The sequence below is a fragment of the Pungitius pungitius genome, chromosome 6, assembly GCF_949316345.1.
Source record: "Pungitius pungitius chromosome 6, fPunPun2.1, whole genome shotgun sequence".
NCBI classification, from domain to species: domain Eukaryota; kingdom Metazoa; phylum Chordata; class Actinopteri; order Perciformes; family Gasterosteidae; genus Pungitius; species Pungitius pungitius.
The window spans coordinates 15,967,606-15,987,769 of NC_084905.1; the positions used below are offsets into that span (position 1 = coordinate 15,967,606).

The following is a 20,164-nucleotide window of genomic DNA, read 5'->3' on the forward strand; positions in this document are numbered from 1 at the left end:
CTGATCCAGAGTCGTGCAGTATTTCTTTTGTGGGCATAAACACCCGTCTCATCGCTCAGGACCTCGACTTTACGATCATTTCGGTCAGAATAATAGCTTGAGGTGTAACTCTGTTCTTAGGTATCATGCCTGTCCTTTGGGAGCTTTGTTGAAGTGTCCTTCGTTTGTTTTGGGAGTGCGAGCATATTAGCAGTCTTTCTCAGATCCTCTGGTGCACCTGCAATCTCCTGATGTTTAACCCTGGACTTCATTGGAGTGTTGCAGTGATTACAGGCCGTCCTGAGGGACATCGATTGTCCTGCTCCTCCTAGGCAAGCCCCACACAATGCTGACGAATGAACTCGTGGCCCTGCCAAGTCCAATTAACTGTCAGTGCCGCATCGACGAGCTCCTCGGTTTGTTGAGAGTGAAGAAAAACAAACTTTTAATCAAATTTGCCTCCGGGCCCTAGGGTATTTGGGGTTGTATTTTGCATTCCACTGTGTTCTGCCTCGCCTGCAGTCGTGCCGCGCTCCCGGAAGGTTATATTGCATGTTGTTTGTGTGAGATAGCAGAAGTCCTGCACCTTACTTTAATGACGGCCCTCTCGCGGCGCTGTCTGTGACTGATGAATCAGCCGGCGCTAGTATTTTATTATTATACAGTCACAAAGGAGAAAGAGAATAGGAAGCTAGGTCAACTCATACAAAATGTATTGGCCCACTCTGGCATTGTTTTGTATCAAATGTGTTGCTTTGGTCTGTGAAATCACAGCGGTAGTGTGCATCTTTGGAATGAGTTTTACAGCCTTTTGTCACCAAGAGCGGATTCTGTCGCTGACGGCTGTCACCATATATAACAATAAAAAACACTAATGACTACTAGTTGATCAATAAAAACTCAGGTTCTCACAGCCATTCTCACAGCACTAACATCTTTACAAAAAAATACCCTCTGCTAATTCTACCAAGGACGAGATTAACAAATCTACTCTCATGTTCTCTGATTAGCCTAATGGAGACATTAAAAGCCAAGAAATTCAATTAAATTGTTTGCTTTTTCTACAAAGAAAAAAGGAAAAGGAAAAAACGCGCAAAGACTCTATCGCATAGCCTGTGCGCTAAGTGGAACAAAGAGATGCACCTTGGGATTCAACCGCACCACAAAAGGGCATCTGGATGATAAGGATTAAAGGATATTCTTGAGTAAATGTAATCATTTCCAGACACAAGAATGCATTCATGAGGAGGCAATCTGTGTTAAACAGAAAGTGATCCAAAATTAGTTGAAAAAATAAATAAAATACACCCAACAAAGAACAAGGTCAATGCAACTGGAGTTGTCTTTTTGCTCAATGCAGCCGAGCCTGTGTCTGCGCCCATCTGTGAGCAGAAAAAGGAAGACTTATAGGAGTTCACCATGGCGTCAACTTCATTAAGACGCATCAGTTGAATTTGGATGGATAAAAGACAGAAAACGCTGACTTACTGGTTCAGGCGCCTGCATCCTCAAAGTGATGAGTCCCCCCATGAGAAATTAGATTTGCAAAGAAACTTGACGCCATGTGATTCTCTGAGCTTCACACTTTAAACATTAGCTAGTATTATAATTCTAGGAGTCACTTCTTTTCCAAGCGAAGGCATACTTATGAATGACAAAATCAGCCCGAGCCAACGAACAAACAGAGAGTTAAGATGCATGGATCAATATCATTGGTCTGATCCTTGCTTGGATCTGAAACAAGGTTTCCTATAGGAATGTTTTCTCTGATTTCCTGTCTGCCCTCAAACTAGAAAACTTAATAAAAAATGACTAGTGATTACATCTTGTGTTGCTCTTGTTTTAAATATTTTAAACTCTTCACAGTCACTCCTAGTGAATGTCATGTGAACTGAGATTTAGGATTTATGCCCCATGCTGACAGGTGCTGGAACCTCCTGCTCTTCCCAGATGGCTTGATTCATTTCTTAGCAGCCTCTTTAATGTTGGTACCCCCCCCCCCCCCCCCCCACCCTCTTTCTCACATGCACGCACACACACACACACACACACACACACACACACACACACACACACACACACACACACACACACACACACACACACACACACAGTGCTGCCTAAGTTGCTGTTGTATACTTTTCCCTTTCACTTTGACTTTGAGAATCGGGGAGAATAATTCATGGACCTCAGCGAGTTTCAGAGGCTGAAAGAACAACACTGCTTTCAGAGCGAGCAGTTCATTTGAGACTTTTGGAAAAGGGGGTTTCCAAAGGGTGCATATTATCCTGGAGAGATGGTGGCATAAAGGAAAAAGCCAGAAATCTCCAGTTTTTTTCTGTTAATCAAAGGCTGGAGATGTTTTCCCGTTTCGGTCCTTTCATATCCATCCATCCACTGCCGCAGATCTTAGGACCCAATTGAGTGTTACTTGGTGCTGTGTTTATCAAACTTCTGTTTTTCAGACATTTAGGCATTTCACATAACCTTAATTTACCAGTCTATTAAAAACACTGCTCTACCCCAATATTATACAAATATCAATGCAGAGTTTTTGTGTGTGAAGTGGAAACGAAAAATCTCTGATATTGTAGACCTTCTTTTTTATATATTTTTTCAGATAATTAAAATGCAGTATTAGGGTGAAAGTAAAATACAACATGTCTGATTAGGTTGGTAGAAACTCCTACAAAGATTTATGGTCTGATGATGAGCATTTGCATAATGTGAGGTCATTAAAAAGCAATTATCCTCGCGTTGGTTTGTGTTTCTGTACGGTCAGGATTACAGTTTTTTTTTTAAATTGCTAACAAGCATTGTTCAATACTGAAACCACACTTTCAAAAATATTCATACAGTATGCATTACCAAGACACATTTTGGCCAAACAGTTAATCTAATCAACAAAACACATACGTGTCTCAAAATGAGCTTGTTCCACTGATCCCCGTCAGACAGATTCTCATTCAGAAAACATGTTACTCAAAACTCACTGACCTAAAGAACACTAGTAACAGGGAGCATTGCATCAATTATGAACTTTTATTGAAAGTTTGAATGCATTTTCACATAAACATTATTTCATTATAGAATAACAGATTTTTAATGTATTGAATGTACTAACGCATACGTATGTGACAGAAATAATTTGTTTTTCTGCACATCTGAAAAGATTCAGCCTCTCCCTCCTCTCTGAGGCAACCTTTGGATCCTAAAACACAACAATTACTGTACAGTAAAATGTACTGTAATATGTATCATCTCACCTCTGTACCATTGACGTGACTGTTGAGCGGTCCAGGTTTGGCAGTAGCCTCAGACCGGCCTCTCTCAAAGTGAGACCCTGGTTCACAACATTTACAGTATTTCATCAGATATCTTCTCCTTTGTCCTCCACACACTCTCCCTCATATCCCTCCACTGATTAGCTTGCAATTAGCTTGGATTCATAATTCTTTGATTTTTTTCTGCTAAGATTTTCATTTTCATATTTCAAAAATATTACTACAACCATGTTTGAAATGTGTCATCTTTCTGATTTGAATGTGCTTTTACTAGTTATAAAAGCAGTTTGTTAGCCTATGAAAAGTATCCTGCAAATATAAAGTATTTTGCCGTTTGTGGAGTATGAATGACAAAAGTGTTTGTGGATTTTAAAAATTGTGGTGATTGAATGCATTTTGTCTGGAAGCAATGAAAATAATTCACAGTTAGGTCCGTATACACTTGTGTGTCGCTGAATATGGTTTGAGTAAAATAAACTGTAATTTGTTAAGTGAAAAGGCACAATGATTGTCCGTCTTTAAACTAAATCATGATTGTGTTTAGAGTGAGGATTTTAATTTTTTTATTTTCAACCAATGATCATTCGGCAAATGCAATGGAAAGATGGAAGATACCCTAATAATTTACACCATTACCCTTCAAAGTTTTAATGACTAGTCCTGTAAACCTAGTCTGTACCGAGGATAATGCCTCTGGTGGCCATTTGAGGACCTGCAGTTTTTGGTATTTGCCCGTGGGCTTCATGTCTGCACTGGAGGTTGCTTGGAGCACACAAAGCATTCAGAGAACTCTTTTGAGGATTTTATCCTCTCTACTAATACGTTTTTATGTTTTATTAATTTGATTAGGTTTTCAATGTTTATTGCACGTTAATGATTTGATCCACGCTGTGAGAGTAACCTACAGTTCAGAGGGACAAATTGACTTTTCAAGTCTAAAAGAAACAAAATGATCCAGTTATTATTATTTTAAAATAACCGGGCTGTTAAAACACTTTCTATTAATGTTTTCCTGTGGTGTTGAATACGCCGTGCAGGGTGCTACTCCGAAGGGCTTGACAGCTGTAGGCTGCAGGAGTTCGTATAGAGTGATAATATCTGTACTGCTTTCATTACCCGCTATTTTCAGTTCAGCAGCCTGGCATGTTGATAGATAACTGATGCCATGTTAATGTTAAAACAGACTGGCTTGAAAAAATATTTTTGAAGCTTGAAGATGAACAAACTTGTGTCACCTTAAATTCTTAGTGTTCATTATTAACATGAAATCCTGATCCGTTAGTGGGCTCAGAGTTTTCTGCATCTCTGCTGTTGGATAATTCCAAGCAAATTCAAATCGGAATTGTTTACATCAACACCACAGCAAACATTCAGGAGATACTGCCTCCACCATTCTTTGACTTTCTCGTGGTGCCGATGGGAAAGACCCTGCTGGCACTATGCGAACGTCTATCAGTCTCCACTCCGCGACCTCATCGACCGCGGCTGCCCCACGGCGCATTCTACTTCATCCTAATTACAATTAATAATTCACAATAGGGAATCGATGTGGGCAAATTGCGCGTGGTAACGGTGTGTTTTACCGCGTTGTCGTTGCCCCGTGACCAAGCCACTGTTATGAGTTATGACTGATGCAGCCAGAGTCACAGCTTTTTTATACTCCAGTCACTTTGTACCGTAGGTACTGTAGATAAATGTCCACCTCTGCTCTGATTGCTTTTTTGTTGTTGTCCTGTGGCAATAGAGCAAATAGTTTGTTCTTTCTGCTGGACAGGGTGAAGGGTAAACTATTAATTGGAAGGAGCAGCGGTCTGTGTAACAATTTGCTGATCCAGAAGCTTTCACGAGCCGCGTCAGGTTCTGTTGAACAAGTGACTGGTTTCACTGCGTTGAGGCAAAAGCGTCTCACTCACAGCATGCTTACATTACCGCTCAACACAGCGCGTTTTGTTACAGGTAGAGAAGGCTACTCTTTTTAAGTAGCACCGCTCTTAAGTGCTGGTTTTGCATTAAGCATGAGGTCACTTGGCCTTGTCTGCCTCGGTCAACCCCCCCCCTCCCACCCCCCCTGTAACCCTGTTTGAGCTGTGCTGCCAAGGAGCCGGCTGGCACCTGCACGGCTCTTATTGATCCGGGTTCACATCCTTAACAGAACTTTGAGAAACGATCAGATCCTCTTCGTGGATAAACAGCCGGGCTGGACCTTGTAATCAGGAATGTATTGTCTTAAAGAAAATTTAGTTATTCACTCATTAGTTTGTGATTTCAAATAGGCAACGGTCAGATCTTGTTACTTCTTATTGAACCGTGATGTAGTATCAGGAGGAAGCAGGCGGGGCCTTATTGTCTCAAACGGTCTGAGCCCAAAACCCTGTTGCAGAGAGCTGGTGTGCAGTGGGTTTGGTCCTGTGTTGCTTTTTATTCCAGTGGGAATGCAAACACACCGGAGCTTAGCTAAGATGAATTAGGCCAGAACAAACAACATGCCAAGCAGCAAAAGCTGCAGAACGCTATTATTGCAATTCAGCAGAACTGCCCCCATGACTATTGTCAGTTTCTTCTGTACATTTAGAAATTCATTTGTCAAGCTCACAGGGATTTATCTAAACGGTTTACTTGTTGTGTCTGGGTTTTGTGAGGCCTAATAAATAACTGTGTAATGGGTGGGTGTCAGCAGAACATGGAGGGGACAGTGGGGCTTGTCTTGGAGCGTATCGGCAGATTTTATGGTTTAAGTTTTACAAAGCTGAGGGACATTTATCACTAAGTGCAGATCATCACTTTCCCTCAAGAGCTCGGTACCAGTCCTTGACGTCTTTTCACTCTATTCGTCTGCGTCAATGAATCGCGGAGTTGGGATGAATAGCTGAGTGTTGAGTCTGGCTTTTATTGAATAACTCCTATTTAAATTGGCTCATATTAACTTAAGAACAGAACATTACACATTGAGTGTGTTGAGTCAGCTAAAATATAGGCAGCATTGTTTAATTGTTCCTGTAACGTTTTTAAATATGGTCTTGCTCTTATTCTGGTCATGAAGTGTGATTTTAAAATGCAGATCTGTCGGGGGAAAACAAAACAAAAGGAACAAAGCTTGATGGTACATAGAATCAGACAATGTGAAACCCAGAGGTGCACGCTTCTCGTGAAGCAGAAAATTTGTCGAGACAATTTGTCACGCTGCTTTGCTTTGCCACAAGCTCTGCTGAGGAGTAACACTGCTCTCTGGAGCCAGAGCGTTTTGTTCCTAATGTCTTTTGTGAATTGAGTTATTCACCAAGTGTCAGCGGTGTGTTAATAAGAGTTATGTGACTGACAGAGTGACTCAGGCGCTGAGGAGTGAGGTGTGGGCCAAATATTCCAATAACAATAATGTAGTTTTTCCAATCGACTGTCTCTACACCGTCCACCTTGAGTGGTCAGCGCTTTTAACCAGTTGACTTTTGATTCACATTACAGTTTGCTTTTCACTTGCATCCATCTGAATAAACAAAGTCCCAAACTCTGCAGCCATTTGAATGTGGGCCGATATGTTTAAAGGAGCTTGAATCGGGCCCTGAGCTCTGAGAGGCTTTCGGTGGCACGGACTCTCCTTGCAGAGAACAGGGACAAACATTTAGCTGGAGAAGGGGCGAGTTCAGGAGAACTTCTGGATGCAGTCAGCTGCAGAAAGCCGTTTGGTTTTAATCCCATTGCAGCCAGCCGCTGATTATGCAGCCTCGCAGCAGACTTCAAAGCGCAGCACCGCCGTGGTGGCTCTCTCAGCCCATTCTTTGGACATCACCTTCAGAAGTTTACTATCTGCCGGTACCCTTCAACGGGATCTGTTTTGTTCCAGCCAGGGGGATTATACCCAGCACTTTGGGATTGGACCTTTTCCATGCGCGTGAGGTTATCCACATTCCGACTGTTATGCGTTAGGAGCTCTGAGAGTCGGGGCTGACGAGTGTATGTGTCCTCTCGTTAGGTTCACTGACCCAGGCGAGCCCAGTTAATGGGCCGCCTCTTTAGTTCCAGGCTTGCGTGGGATTCACTGCCTACACACCACAACCCACAGGGGGTCCTCAACGCCTCACACAGTCCAGCCTCACTCCAGACGCTGACGTCTTCGCGGCACACGCTACTTTCTTTGGATGTTTCTCTCCGTCTTTTGGCCCGCTTCTCATCATGAACTCTGACTCCTTAATCACAGTTAAATGCTGTCAGCGCTGGCAAGTGAGAGACTAATGGGTAAAGTTTGAGAACCTCTGTGTAGGAGAAAGACAGCGAGATAATGGGCTTTGCTCTCGATGTGCTGAGGCCTCTAACTGCAAGCTAAAGAAGATTTAAAACTTCAAATGGTAACACTTGATGAGCTCTTAAGCACCAGAAAAGTCTGCAAATTAAGCACCGGGTAGATTTTTGTTTATTTCCGTTTTCTATGCCGCCTTGGGTATTTTTTACTGACGTGATATTTTGAGTTGTACATATAGGGGTATTAAATCCCCTTTTTATGAATGTGGTCAAGATTCGGAGCTGAAACCAGATGGGATGATGCCCTCAGTTATACAGCATTGCCTGTTTTTGTACTCTGCTGAGGGAGCATTGTTGAGCTGAGGGACCTCTGATGAGTGCTTATGGATTGCTAACCCAAGTTGCAGCTAAACTGCTCATCCATTACCCCGGCCGCCCGCATACACCTCCGATTTAATGTGCCAGGGTCGTTTGCGTGGCAGCAGCTCAGCCTTCAGGGAGCTCATTCATGCCAGACTGGAGGCCGGGAGCAGATTAGATCGAATCAATGTGAGCCCTGTAATGTGGCCCCTCGTCTCTCCGACCACAGAAGCATTACTGCGCTGGCCCAGAGTTTCTGGACCCCCTTCGTGGCAGGCCTGTCTGCATCAGGGAAAAGCTGATCATCTTGCGACTGCGTACCTGGAAAAAAACAACCCTCAGTGCCGACCGTGAAGCCGGCTTCATTAAACTCTCGCTCTGGCTGATCACAGCTCTGGCAAAGCGAGCATACCGGGGGGGTGCGGGAATAGCGCCTTTACATTCTGCGATGATGTGAGAATCAATAGTGGAATATTCCCCGTCCTTGCTGCTGCGCTGGCCTGGATCTCAAGCTGGGCTTTTATGTGAGGCAACGCCGCCGCCGCCGCTGCTGCTGCTGCTGGTGGTGGTGGTGGTGGTGGAGAGGCATACGGCAGTAACAATCACTTATATCCTCACCACATCCTCGAAAGAACAATCACCGCGGCGAAAGTGAACACGGCCTGCCACCCCGGCTCTGTGCCGTTTTTGTCTTCAGACAAAAGGCCGCTCTTTCGTTCAACCCGTGAAGATTGGCTTTTATTTGCCGTTTATGGGTCTAATTGAGTTTTTTTCTAAACAGACATTCCTTGATGAATGTGGGAATTGCTAGTCTTGCCCTATTCTCGTAGGGACCACCTCGTATTGCAGCTATTGACGTTGGTCCTCGCCAGCTTTCTAGGTTATATAACTTCACCAATTTTCTTGAGTGCCAGTATTACATTACAGCTGGAAAAACGAATTTTACTCTTCATTGTCACTGAGGGATGACGACTTCGGGGAGTATTTGTTTTAGTCGACACAAAGGAAGAACACTGTCTCGTCTGAGTGTTTTCCCATCAAATTGAAGCTTTTTACACGATTATCACAAGACGTAATACAGTTATTACATTTAACGTTCGAGTATATTTTGCAAAGTTTGAATTTGTCACGGGAGCAAAAGCTGTCTGAACTCTGCGTTTTTCTTTCCAAGGCCAATTTTGACAGCTGATTGCTTAAGTTGCACCCGAAAAAGGTGTTGAAAGACATCTAAGTAACAAACTGTTCTACTTAAAAATTCCTTCCCCTGCTTAATATTTTTCTCTTCCGTCTCAGGCAGAGAGGTGTGAACAGCTTGCCCCTTTGCTTTCCTTTCTGCAGTTTAATTCAGATATTTTTTTAATTTCAGTTTTTAACATATCGCATCTCAACATCCCATTTATTATATCAGAATCACATTTAATGCTTCCAGAGTGACAGAACTGTGTTTTACTCCTGTTTAATCATTTAACTTAACGGTAATTTAGAGTTTTAAGTGAAGGTCCATTTGAGTTAAACACATTCAGCCTGCATTAATATTTACAATCGTATCATGTCAACAAGGCTTCTTGATGTGCTGACATCAATGAAAGTTCACTCATATTAAACAAGTCTTTTGGGCTCTTAACGTACTGTTATGCCTGGATTTTATCATATGGTCTGAGTGGGAATAATTCGCTGATCAATATATTAATAAATTAATTATCTTAATAAATTGTTCAAATATATTTTTGATGGTACTTCAAGGTAAAAAAATATTTTCATAAAAATAATAAAAGTTGAAAAGCTAAGCATATGCTGAATAGCAATGTCAAAAATATCAAGATCATGGATCGTTGTCTCCAATTTCACACAATTACATAATTCACCGAGGGCTGACGAACATCCATAATGAACCATTAAATTAAATTGAATTAATTAGTGATTTTTATTTATTTCATAATGCATGATTTCAGTTGTCTTCAAAGGTAAATGCTGTTGCGTATTCCTCTTCTGCTTTGTTACCGCACTGTGTCTGAGGCCACATCTCTTTGTGCTTGCAGGCTGCGAGAGCGACTACTGGGGACCTCATTGCAGTAATCGGTGTCAGTGCCAGAACGGGGCTAAGTGTAACCCCATCACAGGTGCGTGTGTCTGCACTGATGGGTACCAGGGATGGCGATGTGAGGAGCCCTGTGAGCATGGTTATTACGGCAAGGCGTGCCAACTACTCTGCCAGTGTCTCAATGGTGCCACCTGCAACCACGAGACAGGAGAGTGCATCTGTGCACCAGGATACTCGGGAGCTTTGTGAGTACCGGCAACATATTTATTCCTTTGCAACTTTCTCTTATACGTGCCGTTTGTTGTTTGTCTCAGCGTTCTTTGTTGATACAAAAAACCACAGGCGACCACGAGCGATGTGTCTGATGCATTTGATTCTTGAATTGTGTGGTAACAGCTGTGGCGAGCGCTGCCCCTCCGGGAGTCACGGGTCGCAGTGTGAGCAGCGCTGCCCCTGCCAGAATGGAGGAACGTGCCACCACATCACTGGAGATTGTTCCTGCCCAATCGGGTGGACGGTAGGTCAGACGAGCAGAGGTGCAAAGGCAGTAAGGAAGAAAGCCCTGAAGAGAAGAAAAGGGTTGGACATCGTTTATATATCAAATGCAGTTGTTACACCAGAGACTGACGTGCTGAGAACATGAACCTTAGGATCAATATGCTGTGTTCAATTATAAATGAGAACACAGAATTCTCCCCAAAGCAGTGGAGTGCATGGTGGGGGCAGAATAAAACGTGCAATTAAAGGTGTTTTGACTGTTGTTTGAGTGTGAGTCACTGCAACCATGCTGTCAGTGTTCAATGAACATGCAGCCGTAACTGGGGAAACAAAATATTATGCAGTATTCTCAGAATGCAAGATTACCAGTGGACAGACCGATATACTCACTCACTTACGGAAGCACGCACATACACACACACACACACACACACATAGTTCTCCGGGCGGAGATCATAATGTGAATGTCTGCTTTGGGCTAATCTAATCAATTAAATACCTGACGAAGTTGAGGTAATTCATCGCATACATTTTTTTTTTAACCAATTTACTTTATAGGCTCATTGATGCACAACACAGAACAGATTTACACAAAGAAACTGGAGATTATTATAGGGACGGATAATATGATAAAATGTAGGATAAAATAACTGTGTCATCACATGCTATATACTTTAAGATCAACTCCTTGTGATTATTGTCTAAACCAGTACAACCTACATATCCTCATGCTGCTGTAAATGCATTTCATACCATTGCATAGAAGTCAGTTCTACATCACAGATGAAAATAAACTGCACTAACTTGACCTTTGAGGTCCGGTAAAACATCAGGTAACATCGGTAAAACAAAAGCGCCTACGTTTTGTCCAACAGTAGGTATCTCATTCCCGCTGAAGTAGTGAGCAACGTACCTATCTCACGTGTTCTTTACCGGCTGTGTTTCCCAAAGGGTTCAGTTTGTGCCCAGCCGTGCCCTCTCGGCAAGTACGGCATCAACTGCAGCAAGGACTGTTCCTGTCGTAACGGAGGACTGTGCGACCACGTCACGGGGCAGTGCCAGTGCGCCGCTGGCTTCAGTGGACGCAGGTACACAGCTAGTCAGGCAATTGGGAAGACGTATTGATGTTAGTGTTCGATGCAATGGATGTTTTTTCGCTGGCAGGTTTACACATTAAACAGTCACTCGCTGAGCTATTCTCTTTGTCGACGTCCAAATGAGTCAAAAACCTGGCTGTTCTTTATAAAGATAATCGAAATGCTGCAGTAAGCTCAAGAGAAATACGCATTTCCAATAGCCCATTACCCCCATTTGAATGTAGAAAGGAAGCTTTTAATATGGGTGTTTATGTTTAATTAATCTTATACTTCATGATGGCCATCAAGGTTTCATGTCTTCAGCCTTCATCCTCCTCCACTCCCAGCCTGTCCATTGATCTCACCATGGGCTACATGCCTTTTGGATTCTGCTCATTAATTATAAGTAATGGGCTTATATTAAGGTCTCGTTGAAATCCACAGATATTTTTTGTTCTCCACACCTGCCAGAGCAGCCCAGAGCAGCCTGGGTTTATTAGTTCAGCTAAAGCAACTGTCTGTTGGATAGAAACTTGACAAGGCCTTTCTTTTATTATTTTGAAAAATTGCCCTCATTCATTTTGTCAGTGGCAGGTGAATTAACCTGCCAGGACTAATCTGAGATTGTGTTAGGGGCACTTTTTTCTGTCAAGTTTATTAATACCACGGTCCCCTGATATATCTTAAGGTGGAGCAATTTAAACATAATTTGCCAATTTTGTAATGTAATTGATCTATTGCAATAGCTTTGTTAGATCCTTCAGATTGATACTCAAACACGATTGTATAGCTAAAGTATATTTAAGTGATGATAAAATCAATTTTCTGATCTGCTTCAGTTCTCATGATCTCTGCTTGATAAAGATTACTAGTCATTGTCCATCTCCTGCAGTACCGTCCTGACTGCTGCTGAGGCAGCAGTCAGGAGGCGCCTGTTAAGGCTTCCATGTACTCATTAAACTTGATGTCAGTCAAGTTGGGTTCATTAAAAAGTTTCCAAATTAAATCAAAAATATTTAGATCATGAAATATCAGGATTTTTTAAATTGCATTAGTGGCTGAAACGTTTTATTCATAAATAAAATACAATAAATTGTAAATCACATTGCTTGGAGAGCTCATATTTTGTAGAAGTAACAGAATAATAGAGTCGATTGTGCAGCAGTAAAAATAACGGCATTACTCATTTTAAATATAAATATCATCGAGTACTATTTTTTTTAGAACAGCAGCTATTGCTGATCAAAGAGAAATAGTTATTCATTTTGGTTTAGAGAATGTCCGAAAATCGTGAAAAAATGCTTTTTCATAGAGGCTAAAGAGATGTCAGACAAAACAAATCACTTGTTTTACCGGACCAAGAAGTTACAATCTAAAGATGTTAACTGCATGATGATGATGATGATGTTAAACATAGTTTTTTCAAGATTGTTGAATTTTTTTGTTGAAAAAAAGATTGTCGATTGTCGAATCTCTAATTAAATGCATGTTTCAGCTCTAATGTTTTCAACGTGCCACCTGTACAGAGGTGCTTTAAAATTTAAATTTAAAAAAGAAAAGTTCTATGCACCAATTTAAAAAAAGACCATTTTTCTCCTCCAGGTGCCAGGACGACTGTCCTGTTGGCACCTTTGGTCCGCAGTGCAACCAGAGGTGCGAGTGTCAGAATGGAGCAAAGTGTCACCACATCAACGGAGCCTGTCTGTGTGAAACAGGATTCAAAGGCCCTAATTGCCAAGAGAGATTCTGTCCTCCAGGCCTCTACGGCCTCATCTGTGACAAGTACTGCCCCTGTAATACCACCAACACCGTGAGGTAAGTGAGACCTCGGTGCAAGACCGCGGACCGAGCCCTGAAGCGAAGCCTCGTGTAGCTCCTTATGAATAAAGACTCCTCCATCTCAATTTTGCTCCATCCTAGCATTGAGCCAGCACTCATTCTGAAGTCCGGACACCTTTTAGCCATGTCATCCAGTTATCTTTTAATCGCGACCTTTGCTTCATTCATAATTTCTCAGCAGCATTTATAGTTAATGCAATGTTAATGCTCTGATTCCGGCTGGAGTCGGGCACCGACAGTAGAAGTCATTACAGGAAAAGGGAGAAAAAGGGATGCCTCATCTATCTGAAACAAGCACGTAGACCCATAGAAGGATGAATTCATGTTGGCGGAGACCTCAAACTTTGACCCTGCTCATGAAGGAAGTGTTGAAAACTTTTCCTCATTCCGCCTGTGGATTTCCCATCTTTCTTTTTCATTATGTCGTAGCTGCCACCCGCTTTCTGGTGAATGCACCTGCTCTGTGGGATGGACCGGGCTTTACTGTAATGAGAGCTGCCCTCCTGGATACTACGGAGAGGGATGCATGCTGCCCTGTAGCTGCACCAACGGAGCCGACTGCCATCCTGTCACAGGCACCTGTACATGTGCCCCCGGGTACATGGTGAGTAGCAGACACCGTCACTGCTGTTTGATTGTAATTACGCATTAACACTAACCCGCTGTCATGGTAAACTTTCATTGATATTTTAGAGGTCACATGTGTAATTGTGATTTATTTTATGTCTATTTGACCTTTTACATGGCTTCGCGAACTACCGCAGGGACAATATTCACTGAAGGAAGAGGAGCAACAAGCTAAGAAAGGAGAAAATAGAATGGGTTTAAACAATTTGGAAAAATAGAAAAGGAGGAACAATCAATATGCAAACCATTACGAGCTTAATTAGGACATGTTCATATGACTTTGTGTTTAAATAGATTAATTGTGTTGTCACTTTTTAATTGCTCTTATTTAATCACTGCTGTAATTACGGAGTGACAACATGTAATTATGTTGTTGGTTACATTCTTGTTTTTTTTAAAACTTCAACAGTTCAATTGTCATTGCAATCTTGGTCACTATAGTCTTCATCATACTTGTGGAAATCTGTGGTTTCATTAAATATGAATAAAAGAAGTTGCATGTAAGGGTCCGTATTGTGACTATAGCTCTTTATTTAGAGAAGGTGATTGCTTCATTCATATTTATGTTATTTGTGGCTGTAGTAAAATATTTGCGCCATGTGGGTGTGATGTTCTGGAACTGTTCCCGGTATTACATTTCGTACACAGGCAGGCAGAAGCAAAGAGAGCCCTTTTATTATTCCCTTAGTATAGATTTCCACAAGAAATTTGTTGCTGAAGATGAATTCTCTGGTCCAGCCCTTTGCAGACATTAATAATGAGTCGTGTGTATTTTACAAATATGGTTTATACGCCTTAACTTGTGACTGCAGAGGGAGAAGCAAAGATCTTTATTCCTAGACCCATCTGGAAGAATGTATTCTTTGACCTAGATGGGGTCCCTTTTTATGTGCAGCCATATTGCCCTTCTTACAACTGTCAAATTAGCTGGGTAACTTCAATCAGTTTTCCCATTGTATTTCTTGTCTTGTAATCTGAAGTTACAGAGCAATAGGGAGCGAGAGGCTGCATTTCTGCCAACATTACATTTCAGTGGAAATTGCCTGTGTCTTACAGCGGGCCAGTGTGGTGAATTGAGCTACCGAGCGGGGCCGCAGACTGTGTCTTAATTTGCTCCACCTGTTCTCTTTGGCGGCTGCTGAGAAACGCTGCCAGATCCATTAAACAGACCTAGAGGGCAGGAGCTGGATAGGAAAAGGAGGCAGTCTGTTTGCAACAGACACACCTCGTTTAGAAGATTGTTGTGTTTGTTTGTGTTTGTGTGTGTGTGTGTGTGTTTTGCATGAGGGGGGGAGGGAAGGGGGGGAGGGAAGACAGGATGAGTACACATGGTAGGCCGCTTTGTTGGGAATAACATATTTTACATTTGGCTCCTGTTAAGTGTTTAACCATAGCAATAAAACAAACCTTTGGTGGTCATTTTAATTCCACCATTTCTGTTAGTTGCTGTAGTCACAACCCGTGTTGTCAAAGCTTGTCGGGAAGAGAGCTTCTCCCTTCAGGCCGATGCAGTTTGGGAGGCGGAGGCTGCGCTGGCCACCATCCTGCTGTTTGCCTCATTTTTCTGTAACCAGTGTAGTTAGCTCTCTCATTCCATCATAATTTAATACTGCATTTTCGCATAAAATGAGCTGAACAAAGCTGCGAATGTCCCATTTGAGGCTGAACAATATGGTTGACTAGTAGTTAATATAATTGACGCATCTGTAAAGTGAAGTCAGTTTTTCTACAAAGGTGCCAATTTGTTGTTTACCAGAGAGAGTCATTCAGCACTAAATAATTACAAATGACTAATAAAGAAATCTTAATTGACTAAGACCAAAACGACGGATTAATCCTCTAAATGGCAAAGTAAGGAGAGCAACTATTCATTCTACTCCTATTTCATGTGTGCTTTTCTCACGTGCGTGGCACATGATCATTATCACACATGGGGGCTTTTAAGATGTAGTTGTTGATGGCGTTGAGGCTGTGATTGCTGGCGAAGTCGCTTCCTCGGGGGACGGCTGATAGGACTAAGCCACCCTGCTGCATCTTTGTTCTGGAGTCCCATCAGGGGGCAAACCAAGCAAAGTATTGGAGCAGACTGAGCTTCTGCACGCTTGATTTAGCTCTAGTAATTGGACATGCTCTTTTTGACTGGGACAAAGTGATTACATGTTACCTATTCAGGCATTGTCCCTTGCAATCTGCAGTTCTTTCCTATGTAGAGTTTTTACAGATTCTTGATACTGTTGAATCTGAAATATGATTGCATTATGAATGAAGTCTAGTCTGCCTTCGTAGGTGATGAAAACAAATATTTCTTTGTATCTCTCAGGGCTTTTTTTGGTATCATCGAAAGGTTCAGAGGTTGATTTTCTGTCTTGCTACATGAATTTTAAAACGCAGTAACTCACCCAGCAGTTGGATGGACTGTTAAGGAGTATAACTGATTGGTAATTAGTAGTTCCATTTGCATCTAGTCTCAATGGGTACCACACTGATCAATGTTGTGTCAGCAAGCGGCTTTCTGGAAAAAAAGGTGCTCCAATTACATTAAGATACTAATAGGTATGAATTTAGTGCCTTGGCCAAGGACGACCTGGCCGCCTCTCAGCAGCTCAGGTCTGGTTGCAGCCTTCATTGGCTGTGTAGTTATGTAAGGTCCTGCTGCTCTCGTGCTATGGACTGACAGCCTGTGTATTAATAATGATTCTCCACATACAGACTTCTATCCTTCGCGGCTCAGAAAGAATATGAATCAGTCGACTAATGAGAGAGAGCTGTCTTTCTCCTCCTGAGAGCAGACCAACCACGGCTCTCTGCGCCACGAGGGTGAAACCAAGTGGAATCGGACGCAACCAAGGATGCATCTGAAATCCATGTGGTCATTTGTGGCTGCATGACGTTTTATCCATGAGTCCAGCCACCAGTAAATTGCCTGTTCTCTAAAGACAGGCTGAACCCCCCCCCCCCCAGCCCCTAAACAACCTTTCCAGCCCTCACTGACTGGTCACACTTAACAACTGTAACTGAACTGCTATTGTTGGCAGACTTGAAGCTTTCCAGTTCAACAGAACAAAGGTTATTGCAACCGATTTGATAAAAACTTCATTTGCAGACAGGCACTTTTATGTGGTGTGCGGGGGAGGAGTTTTAAGATGTGTGCTCTGCCCCTGGCGTCCAGCGGCACATCTCCGCCTGTTTAAACTGGGTTCAAAATGATAATGAGAGCGGTGAGCAGCAAGTGCTCTATGGAGAGAAGCAGGCGCCACTCAGGACTCCTCTGGGCCACTAATTGGAACTCTAAATCATTGTGTCACCTGTCACTCAAGGCAGCGTGTGTAAAAGAGGGTGTGGGGAATCCATAGACTGGCTGTGATCTCCAGCTTGGAGAAAGGACACGACTAGTGGAGTTGAGCTGTGCTTGGCCTTCAAAGCAGAGAAAATCTAATGACAGCATGCTGCAGAGGACAGGGAAGGAATACACTTCATCCTTTTACAGTGGTAAGGGCCCTAACGGCTGCACCAGCATGGCTGCCGAACCTCCGGTTGGTGTGCTTATTGATAGCGAACCGGGATCTCACCGCTACCCAGTTGACCAGCAAGCTTATTTGTTTCTTTTTTTTTCCTCCCCAGTTTGGTTCAGTCATTTTGTCATTTTCACTTCTGCTAAGTCCCACTGTTTGCCCGAGGCTGGTGTAGACGTATGTGCTTCGTCCGATACACATGGTGTAGCCAGCTGCTTCAGCACAGGAGGCTTTACAAATATTCTTCTCTGATACTAAGCCCTTTTGTGAAATGCGCATCAACCGACCCATGGGAGAAAATCAATGGAGAACAAGATTCTTAAACAGTCAGTTGTTCTCCATCCGTCCATCTGTTTGGATGTAGGGAGAAAATGGACCTTCATTGGACCAACCTAAAGGCAGAGAGGGGAGGAGAGAAAAAGGGAAGCATGGTGGGGAGTAGGTGCTGTCAGAATATCTAGAATGCATGATTGGAAGCTGAGAGGCGATAGCTGTCGGGGGTCTTCCTTTTGAACTTTAGTTACTATCATGAATTCATTCAGTTTTACGGTCCTCACATTGTACACAGCATGACTATACATAAACAGTTCAGTAAGCGTTGGAGGTGTGAAGTGAATTTTCACTGCATTTCTGTCGGCATCTATTCAGACCATATTGTTCCTATTTTTGGTCTGCCAGAGTCAGCATTCATTGCTGTGCTGACTCTTTCTCTCATGACTTTGCGTTATTTCTACATCAGGGTGAGGACTGTGCCACCGTGTGTCCTCCTGGTCTCTACGGACCAAGCTGCATGTCCACCTGCTCCTGCCATAATCACGCATCTTGCTCTCCAGTCGAAGGCTCCTGCATCTGCAGGGAAGGTACAGTACAGTTAACTCACGGTTTTAAAGTTCTAAGCAACTCCCGAGCTTCATGAGATCTGCTACAGCGATTGCACTGTGTATACAGAGACAGGAGGGTGCACACATGCAGACTTTACTTAGGTTGTTTCCACAGACAAATAGTCTTTCACACAAATGCCAGATGTCTGCTTCCTTTCATTCCTTCTCTGCTTTACTTTGTTCTGTTTAATGAATAAAAAATAATTTAGGCAATTCTTAATGAAAGTATTTTTTAGCAAACATTTGGTGCAATCCCTCATGTAGAGCTATCTCAGTAGAGACTCAGAGCTGCGCTGGATGGTGCAAGAAAAATGATGGGATCATCCTCTCTCTGTCTTTTTCTGCAAAACATACCATCATAATCTGTCGGGTAACGATATTTCAGCTTGTGTATGAACGTTCACCAAACATTGCCATCCCCGCAGCCGTGCAGGGCAACAAATACACACTCACCTTCATATCCCTTGAATGATATCCTTAAACCAATCCCTCCAATGTATCTCAAAAGGATATACATATCTGGTTCGGAGCCACTGTGTTTGTTATTTTGTGTTGTTTTATCTTAGTGTTTAATGTTTTAGTTCAATTTAGTATGTCTCAAATTGTAACTGAAATGCAATATACGCTTCATCTGCAGTACTTGGTTCATATTCTTCTGTGCTTTCTCCACCTCCAGGCTGGCAGGGCACGGACTGCTCCCTCCTCTGCTCCAGCGGTACGTGGGGTCCGGGCTGTAATCAGACATGCTCATGTGCCAACGGAGCTGCGTGTGACCCCATGGATGGCATCTGCACGTGTTCCCCCGGGTGGAGGGCGGAGCACTGCGACGAGTCCTGTCCCGTGAGTCTGTCTTTTTAACCCATGCGGCGGAACCGGCGGGTTCTCACCGGTCTCATCGTGACCTGTGTGGAGTTGTGAGGACAATAACGGGAAGTGTGTGTGTCGTTGCCAGGACGGCACTTATGGGCTGGAGTGTCGCGAGCGCTGTGACTGCAGCCATGCTGATGGTTGTGATCCAGTGGGCGGCTACTGTCGCTGCTACCCCGGCTGGACAGGTCAGTGATGCTGTTACTAGTCAGAGCGACAAACATAACCTCTGAGATCTGTATTTATGTATTATCCTCATCGACTTCAAGACCTGAGATGCTAGGCAGACATATTTACCAAAACAGAAAATATGCATCCCCTTATGATCTGTGTTTTACACTATGTTTACACAGCACTGTTTTGTTAATTTGTAGTTGTTCATTTTTGTTGAGCACCGCTGAGCACTGCATGCAGGTATGCAATCATGTTTATGTTGAACCCCTTACTGGTGATGCACAACCGGGTAAATATTTGTAGAGCAAATCAAATCATTGGCCCAGAATACTCTCATGCCTTTTAAACGTGGCCTCTGATATTTTTATTTTGACTCTGTCAATTATTCAAAGTTCCACACTGACTTGACTGAACCAACGGTACTATGGCTCTCTGTTTTATTTCTCGTCATTTCAAACGCTTGTTGACAAGGAAAGAGGTAGAGGCATGAATGTCACAGAAAGGGTGAGGATCATTATGCTTTAAAATGGAGCCTCGCATCTGAATGTCAAATACAGGGGGCTGGCTGAGGACCTGGTCTCTGAGCCTGGGTGGAGAGGTGCGGCCAGGGAGGGAATGGATTGAGCAGGAAAGGTCAAGCCTGGGAGCTCCCAGCATCCCTCTCCATTCAGCCTCCTGAGCGTAGGGCATTTATTCTGGGAAACAATGTGGGTTTTATTATCTGCAAGAACGGAGCTGGCAAAAGAGGGCTCTCATGCTCTGAATCCTGGACAAGTTGGGACCATCTGTCGGG

The 20,164-nt window shown here is 43.0% G+C and overlaps 1 protein-coding gene across 7 annotated transcripts in view; it reads left to right on the forward strand.

Moving 5' to 3' along the window:
- Positions 1-20,164, forward strand: part of megf11 (multiple EGF-like-domains 11) — a 46,728-nt gene that overhangs the window by 13,938 nt on the left and 12,626 nt on the right. For all 7 annotated transcript variants that reach the window (XM_037452122.2, XM_037452124.2, XM_037452126.2 and 4 more), the window contains 8 exons: positions 9,896-10,142; positions 10,294-10,414; positions 11,347-11,483; positions 13,074-13,286; positions 13,740-13,914; positions 18,189-18,309; positions 19,007-19,170; positions 19,283-19,385. In XM_037452122.2, the coding sequence (XP_037308019.1) occupies positions 9,896-10,142; positions 10,294-10,414; positions 11,347-11,483; positions 13,074-13,286; positions 13,740-13,914; positions 18,189-18,309; positions 19,007-19,170; positions 19,283-19,385 (1,281 nt within the window). The remainder of the gene's footprint in view (positions 1-9,895; positions 10,143-10,293; positions 10,415-11,346; positions 11,484-13,073; positions 13,287-13,739; positions 13,915-18,188; positions 18,310-19,006; positions 19,171-19,282; positions 19,386-20,164) is intronic.